At 34.4% G+C, this 8,794-nt stretch overlaps 1 protein-coding gene across 2 annotated transcripts; it reads left to right on the top strand.

Moving 5' to 3' along the window:
• The first annotated feature begins 1,106 nt into the window (after nt 1-1,106).
• LOC8263287 (probable sodium/metabolite cotransporter BASS2, chloroplastic) lies at nt 1,107-5,392 on the top strand. 2 transcript variants are annotated; one of them, XM_015723737.3, is made up of 8 exons: nt 1,107-1,601; nt 2,063-2,203; nt 2,908-3,063; nt 3,142-3,263; nt 3,367-3,528; nt 4,489-4,549; nt 4,765-4,967; nt 5,099-5,392. In XM_015723737.3, exons 1-7 carry the CDS (start codon nt 1,197-1,199, stop codon nt 4,954-4,956), a joined length of 1,239 nt encoding a protein of 412 aa, XP_015579223.2. In that variant the 5' UTR covers nt 1,107-1,196; the 3' UTR covers nt 4,957-4,967; nt 5,099-5,392. The 2 variants fall into 2 exon arrangements, with proteins under 2 accessions (XP_015579223.2, XP_002526459.3); XM_002526413.4 differs by having other exon boundaries at nt 5,071-5,392.
• Nucleotides 5,393-8,794: the final 3,402 nt, after the last annotated feature.

The following is an 8,794-nucleotide window of genomic DNA, read 5'->3' as shown; positions in this document are numbered from 1 at the left end:
TGCTTGAAAGAAGGATGGAGCTAAAGAAGATTTCCCAGTCTTTGTGAAGATCGTTTTGACAGTTCCATCTCTTTGATTGATAAAGAGAGGATCTGTAGCTTGAACAGGCTTAGATTGAGATGCCTGAAGCTTTTCGTAGTTGGTGACCCACTCAGTCGGGATCAACTTTTGAAGATCTTCCTTTTCTAGCTGCCTGGGAGCTTGGACAATAGTGGGGATCTGACCAGAGTCGGCCATAATGAACAACGCATCAGAGGAGGCTTGAAAGCCTGGGATCTGTAGATTCAATGCATGATCCTGTAGTCTATAAACTATCTGATGGTATAGGGTTGCAGAGAGAGCGTTATCGACTTGATTCGCTCCTGTTATCTGGACTTGAACTTTTAGTGTAGTGGGAAGATAAGGATCACTGAGGGATAGATTAAAATTAGGGAAGAAGGTCAAGACAACACTTCCTGTGTTGAGTGTTGCGACGATCGTTCCGATCACTGCATGCTCATACTTGAGGTATCTTGTGTCCAGTGGCGACATACGGGCTGTGACCGGTAAACCCATCCTTCCATGATAGGATAGGACTAGTCTAACTGCTCCAAGATGGAGGTGTGTGTAGCCATGTTTTCTCCACTGTTCTATGAAGGAGGTTGGAATTTCGAGAGTAACGTACTGCTCCTGTGTGGTAGCAGTAAGAGAACACTGAGAAAGAGAAGAAGATTAGATATATTCTTTTACTGTAAAGGGTTGTTTATGGATAAGCTGGTTAAATGTTTTTCTGACAAAATTTTGTTTCCTGAAAATATTGTAAGGGTTCATAATAGGTAATAGGGTGTTTTCTATTTAAACATTTTCTGGTATATGGGAGATCTCTACAAGATGGTCTATCTTGTTAGATATGGTTTTCTTACATGAAGGAGAAAGTTGTAGAGTAGAAATGTGGGTAGTAATTTCTGTAGTCATGGTATTTAGATTTCTCTCCTCCATGGGGCTCGATCTAGAGGGTAGAAAATGGCGTAGTCACCGTCTTTGTAAGCTTTCAGCGTGTGAGTATTACCAAAGGCTAAGAAGAGCTTCTATTCAGGAGTCTTTGTAAAATTTGAAGTGTACTATGCAAAGTTGAAGCCTTTATCAGAAGATCTCAGTCTCATGCTTAACTTCCATGATCACATACTTCAATACCAAAACCTAAACCCACAAAAACTATGTCTTTATCGTCCACCCTCACTCACTTCACTACATTTTCACAAAGAACATACTTCAAATCCACTCTCTTTACACCTAGAAAACAACAATTTACCATTTCTTCACCGCCAAAATTTAGAAAGCTAGCCACTGTAGTTAGATCAGTTCATGAGGATTCTGGGTATTTACCTGCGACTGAAGCAAAACCCAGATGGGAAAATGTGTTGTCTACCGCTGCTAGTCTTTATCCTCTCTATGTGACTGTAGGAGGGGTTGTTGCTTGCTTGAAACCTGATACTTTTGCTTGGTTTGTGAATAGAGGACCAGCTTCTTATAGTTTGTCTCTTGGATTGATTATGTTGTCTATGGGTATTACTTTGGAGCTTAAGGACTTGATTGCTTTGTTTATGCAAAGGCCTCTCTCTGTAAGTTCTTGTTAATGCCCAGAAGTCTCTACTTTTTTCTCTTCTAGTGAATGGTTTTTATGGTTGATATGTCGGATTATCAAATTGCCTGAAATTTTGATTCTTTAGTGAAATTGCTGACATGTGTATGCTAAAGTTTGGGTCTTTTTATTTGATAGTGGAAAAAATCATCATGGGCCGAGAAAGTTATAAGTAGGTATGATATAGTTGAATTTCAAGTTTGAACTTTGTTTTTGGTTTCGTTTTGGACACTGTGTCATGTGATTCTGTTACGATAGATCTCTGTGGAATTCTACAATTGGTTATGCTGACAATTCAATCTTCTGAGTGAATTTTGAGAAAGCATTGCTAGTTGTTATTCATTCATTCCTTCCTTCCTGTGTTAATTGAGATTCTGAATAAAGCACCAGCATCAATTTTGTATTTTGGAAATGTCATCTTAATTGCTATTTCTTGCTCAGATACTGTTCGGGTGTGTTGCTCAGTACTCCATTATGCCAGCTTTTGGAATGATAGTTAGCAAATCCTTGGGACTTTCACCTTCTCTTTCAGTTGGACTGATTTTACTTGGATGTTGTCCTGGTGGTACGGCCTCTAACGTGGTAAGTGCACTATGCCCCTTTGTTTTCCTTATCTACAAATGTCTATATTTATGCATTACTTGGTTTTATTACTGATCCTTTCTTCTGTTTTTACCGATTTACATTTATTTACACTAGCAATGAAGCCTTCATGCCTTTTACTTTTGGTGATTGGGAATACACTAATGATCAACTCTTATTTGGACCATGTCCAATACTAAAGAACATCTCTTCCTGAAAATTTTATAACATTATTGGTGTGCCACACTTTGTTGTCTAGAAATCCATGCATCTATCATTTTCAGAATTAGTCATTTCCTTCTGAACTCTAGATACATTGCTAAAGAACGAGGCTTAATGCTTCAGTTTCACAAGTACATCAAATGAATATTTATTCCCCCTTGTTAAAATTGTTCCGATGCTCTAATTTGCATTAAGATGACCTCATGTATGCGTGTTAATCGTTGCTCTTTATCAATTATTCATTTGAAATAAAGCCAATCGTAACAGAACTGGTTCCTTTCATAAGCTGGAGAAAGTATTAGGTATCTTTGGGAAGGCTAGGTGACCATCCATCAAAATTGTAAGTTCTGGCCTTAAGGGATAAATGAGGATGTTTATCCAGATATTTTAGAGATTTATATATTGGATAGCTAAAATTGCTTTATGTTCACATTTATGAGATATTGGTTGGTTCTTTCTGTTATGCTGAAGTAGTGTTACAGGTGACCCTAATTGCTCAAGGGGATGTTCCACTATCAATTGTAATGACAGTGTGCACTACTCTTGGTGCAGTACTTCTCACTCCTTTGTTGACTAAGATTCTGGCAGGAACTTATGTTCCTGTCGATGCTCTCAAACTTTCCATCAGCACCCTGCAGGTAACTTTAAATTTATACTTAACTACACCTTTTTTTACATCCTATTAATGATTTTACCTTTTGTAATTTTTTGTGCAGGTTGTTGTTGCTCCAATTCTGCTGGGTTCTTATTTGCAGAGCACATTTCCTGCAGCAGTGAAAGCCGTGACACCCTTTGCACCACTTTTTGCTGTTCTAGCTTCATCACTGCTTGCATGCAGGTTTTTGTTGTTTCCATTTAATTTAATCTGATGGAATTGGTGCATCTGGATTCTTTGTATCTTTCTCATATTATTTATTTATCTTTTCTGGTGTTCTTTCCAGCGTGTTCTCAGAAAATGTTGTTCGTCTTAAATCCTCAATGGTTGGTGCTTCATTGCCTCCTGGTTCTTCTCCACTTCTTGTCATTCAATCAATATTGTCTGGAGAACTGGGTGTGATAATACTTTCTGTCTTGTTGCTACATGTTGCTGGTTTCTTTGTGGGGTAAGAGCTTCTCCTAATTTCATGATAATGATGCCAATGTTTCTTGCTTCTCTTCTGCTTCAGGTGTGGTGTCTGCATCCTTTTGATTTTTATTCTTTTATTTTAGATCATGATCTCTTGACTAATTGAGCGAAGATAGATACACAACCACACAGATATCAATCTGTGTTTGGTATTTGATCCAAGGGAAAGTGTTGTGATGCACATTATATGAATAGAATAACTGTTGAATTAGAGTAAACTTTTACAGATAATCTATCTGAAACCACTTCTAAAATGTTTTCTGTACATTCCGGAATGATATCAACTAACTTTTATATCATGCAAACCAGTACTTTCAGTTCAACCTGTATTTTTCCTTGAAACAAGATTCGTGGGTGGTGCATAGGGATAAAGGGTCTAGATGGAGTGGGACCATTTATAATGAACTAAACCAATCAGGATTTTATTATTATGTTCATCTGTTAAAAATAGCTAGCTAGGTAAACTTGGAAGATAAATAACAATCACAGCCTGTAGTGCCAGAGAGAAGATTTTACTGTTTTGAGTTGACCAACAACTACATACATGCCTACATTTTCATTGAGGCCTGGTTTAATTTTGAGAAGATTGAGGTGAAGAAGACATTTCAATTTAGTGAATATGGAAGCATGTTTGGTTCCAGATGCAATTTTGGTTGCATGAAATGTATCAGAAGTTAACTTGGCCCCTCAAATGATTTTTCCAATCATGGGTTCAACTGATGAAGCAGAAAATGACTTGAGTTTTATAGCTAAGAAAATTTGGACTAGAGTTGTTTTAGATGTTCACGTATTCTTTTACCATCTGGATGATGCATAATGATTAAATATATTGCTAACAAATTTAGTCAACTGACTAACATTTGCAGCTGCATATACACTGTACTACTTTTATTTTTTAATCTCAGCAATGAATATGTAAAACATTCTGTATCTGCAGTTATATATCAGCAGCTATTGGCGGGTTTAAAGAACGAGAAAGGCGAGCTATATCGATTGAGGTATAATTGTACTGGAGATTTAGCTGATCTTGAATATGATAAAAGTTCGAAATACCAATTTGTTAAATAAATTTCATTTTTAACTTTGCTAATATTGATAACTCCAGAATTCTCACTCCCATGCTTCAAAATTTAGCAACTTTATATTTGAAAGGAGTACTATAGTAAAACTAATAAGAGTTTCATTTTGTTGGTGGTGCAACCCTTCCTCACAGGTGGGCATGCAAAATTCTTCATTAGGTGTAGTTTTAGCAACTTCACATTTCACTTCTCCACTGGTTGCACTACCCCCAGCTATGTCTGCTGTCATCATGAACATCATGGGTAGCACTTTGGGGTTCATTTGGAGGCACATTGATCCATCTGATTTAAATGGCAGTAGCACTGCTAAGCCTGACAAAATTTGAAGATGAAAACTGTATGGTGAATGATGATTTTACATTCAATTTTACTATCTTCTTTTTTCTTTTTTGCTTCACTGAAGTTCTTTTTCATGTCACTCTTTGAACATATGATTCCAGTCTTTTGATCATTGGCTCTGTACTGTAGAAGAATACAAGGAAAAGATCAACTACTGCTGCTAAAACCTCACTTCACCATCTGAACCACTCCTAGTTTGGTTGTAAGATTACAAGCCCATATTGAGTAGCCACTTTAGTTGAAGTGCTGTAGGCTAAGCTGTGTGGCAAAGACTTGTGCTATTAAGTGCACTCCCAACATGATTTTTCCTTCAAGACAAGTTAGTGCAGGAGGCAAACTGACCCTTTGTTGTTGCTTTTGTTATTTAATATGTGACATCTTCCTATAAGAATAATAATCTATGAGCCAAATTAGTTTCCCGGAGATCAAAAGAAAATTATAAACTCTTTTTTTCACAGAATTCTGAGAGTACAGAGACCCTTTTCTTAGTTGGTTCTCACTCTGCATTTTTGTGTTAACTTGTTCAGAACTTCAGAAATTGGAGCACTGGGAAGCACTTTTCGACCCTAAAAACTCTAATATCATAATTAAAATACTGAGAATTTTTAAGAAATTAGATTTTAAAAATAGTTATTAGTTTTATAAATTTGGCAGGTGGAAAAAACTGTAGAACAGCTAAGAAAAAGGAAAAGGAAAAAAGAAAAGGGTCATATATTAGTCATTAACTCCTTTAATACCATGGAATTGTATTACTCAACCTTGAACTGTATGGAAGAATTATTCAATTTTCGATGGATTCTTATTAAATTATAAATAATTTATTTTCTTAATTATAATTTATTTTAAGATATGAGGGCGTTTGTTATTTAGTTTTTTATTATTCAATTTTTTTGTCAATAAAAAGATGAATAAAGAGAGAATGGAGCTATTGAAGATAATCAATAAAAAGAAAAGAAATTTAGAAAAAAAAGAATGAACAAAAAGGCTATTAAAGTCTTAATTTTTGGATATATCTTTTATAATAGAGATTAATACGGTTTAAGAGGTTTTTGAATTGTTTTCAAAGTTGAATTATTTTTAAGTTTCTCAAGTTTAGGTTGACGATTTAGAATATTGATCAAATTCAACCCCATAATTAAGAATATATAATTTTTACATGCAATTTATTGTTCGAATTGCTCTTATAAATAATGATTGGATTTATTTTGATTTTGAGTTTAGATAGTTTTGAAAACAAATTACATTTTAAGTTTGAAAACAAACTATATTGATAGTATTAATTTATATAATATTAGAGTTAATAACTAAATATTTTTAAAAATAATTTATTGATAATAATAATTTAAAAATAATATTAATAAATAAATATTTTATTAATATAATAATATAAATAATATTTTTAAAAAAATTAAAAATATTTAAAAATAGTTAATTTACTGTTATTTTGAAAATTATTATAAATTAATATAAAATATTGGATAATAAATTAAATTGTGCCTATAAATTTGATTTTATAATCGAAATAATAATAACGGTCGTGCGCACGAGTAGACGACTAGTTTTAAATTAAATATATATAATTTATTTTTAAAAACACTTTTGAATAACAATATTTAAAATATTACAAGAAAAAAATGACGTTATAAGTCAATTCTGCTTATTAGCATAAAAATTAGTGAGTGGATAAATAATTTATTTGGTTTCGATGTAGTATATGTGAATGGATGTATACATGTGAGATTTTTAATGGGTATATTATTAAGTTTAGGATTGTTGTAGAATAATCTAAAATATTATAGAATATGGAGTAATTAATAGAAGATAAAGTATAATTAATTAGAGATAATTCTAGAAATTAGAATATTCTAGAATAAAAACTTCTCCAATTATATATATATATACTTCCATAATCAATAGAAAACACAACAATTTCATATTTATTTTCTACTTTTACATGGTATCAGAGCCTAATATGATTATCTAATCCTCCTTTACTTCAGATTGCCCAAGTGAGCAATCATTTGTTAAAAATAATTTTCTGCCTAGTGAGCAGCACTGTGAGATTCTTGTGGTGTTTCTTTCTTTGTTGCCTGTGTCTTTGTTATTTGGACACTGCTATTATCCATTTTATTCTCTGCTACCTACTGTTGTAATCATGAGTGGTACCAAATCAATTTCTGTCACTACTGATATCATTCCGGCAATGATGAAAATTACGGATCAAAAATTAAATTGGTCCAATTTTCGTGGATGGAGCAAGACTGTACGTGTGTATTTACAAAGCATCAACAAGGCTTATCACCTAACAGATAATCCTCCGGATGACAATACCAAGGAAGCTTGGTTAACAGATGATGCCCGTATATTCTTACAGCTGAGGAACTCAATTGACGGTGAAATACTTCCTCTCATTGATCACTGTGAGTATGTTAAGGAATTAATGGATTATCTGGATTTTATGTATTCGGGTAAAGGCAATATCTCTCGTATTTATGATGTGTGTCGGAGCTTTCATCGTACTGAACAGCAAGATCAATCTCTCACTTCTTATTTTATGAACTTTAAGCGTACTTATGAGGAGCTTAATGTTTTATTGCCCTTTAGTCTTGGCGTGTGATCCAACAGCTCAACGAGAACAAATAAATTTGTAATGAGTTTTCTTGCTGGTCTTAGATCACGAATTTGAGTCAGTAAAATCTCAAATTCTTTCCAGTCCCCAAATTCCAACGTTGCAAGAGACTTTTAGTAGGGTTGTCCGCAATGAATCAACCCCATTAGTTGCTCCATCTCAGCCGACTAATGCCCTCATCAATCGAAATACTGATTATGGGCGATTCAGCAGGAACATTAATAAAGGGGGAAGTTCAAGTAATCGGGTTCCAGAACAAGGGGGGAGTTGTCTGCTACTATTGTCATGAGCCCGGACACACAAAAAGAACTTGCAAGAAATTGCAAAATAGGCTTGAAAGGAATCTGGCATATTACTCTGAACTCTTTCTCTTCAATCAACTGATAAGACAATCATGGTTTCTGCAGATGAATATGTTAAATTCTCTCAATACCAAGAGACATTAAGGTCTCCCTTGCAGCTTATCATTGCTATTGCTGACTCAGGTAATCCAAGTCAATGTCTTCTTTCCTCTTCATCAAAATGAGTCATTGATTCTGGTGCTACAGATCATATGACAGGTAACCCCAATCTATTTTCCTCTTTTCAACTACATTCCTCTTCTAGCACTGTTAGTTTAGCAGATGGATCGCCCTCACGTGTTATTGGCTCAAGCACTATTAATGCAACTTCATCCCTTTCTTTATCATATGTCTTACATCTTCCATAATTTTCTTTCAACTTAATCTCTATTAGCAAACTTACTCGAGCATTAAATTGTTGTATCTCATTTTTTCCTGACTACTGTATTTTTCAGGATCTTATGACAAAGAAGACTATTGCTAGAGGACATGAGTCAGGAGGACTATACATATTGGATACTCAGGTGCCTAAACCCATTGCATGTTCCAGTGCCCTCAGTCCGTTCGATATTCACTGTCGATTGGGTCATCCATTACTTCCGCTACTTAAACAGTTATATTCTTAGTTTTCTAGTATATCTACTTTAAATTGTGAGTCTTGTCAGTTTGCCAAACATCATCGTGTGTTTTCAAGTCCAAGAGTCAATAAACGGGCTAGTAGTCCTTTTGAGTTAGTTCATTCTGACATTTGGGGTCCTTGTTCTGTAGTGTCTAAAAACTGGATTTCGTTATTTTATCTTTTTTGTAGATGATTATTCTCGTGTTACTTGGTTTTATTTAATGAAAAATCGTTCT

This window comes from Ricinus communis, chromosome 6 (genome assembly GCF_019578655.1).
Source record: "Ricinus communis isolate WT05 ecotype wild-type chromosome 6, ASM1957865v1, whole genome shotgun sequence".
NCBI lineage: Eukaryota > Viridiplantae > Streptophyta > Magnoliopsida > Malpighiales > Euphorbiaceae > Ricinus > Ricinus communis.
Note: the sequence above shows the minus strand (reverse complement) of the source record. Positions and strands in the feature narration are given on the sequence as shown.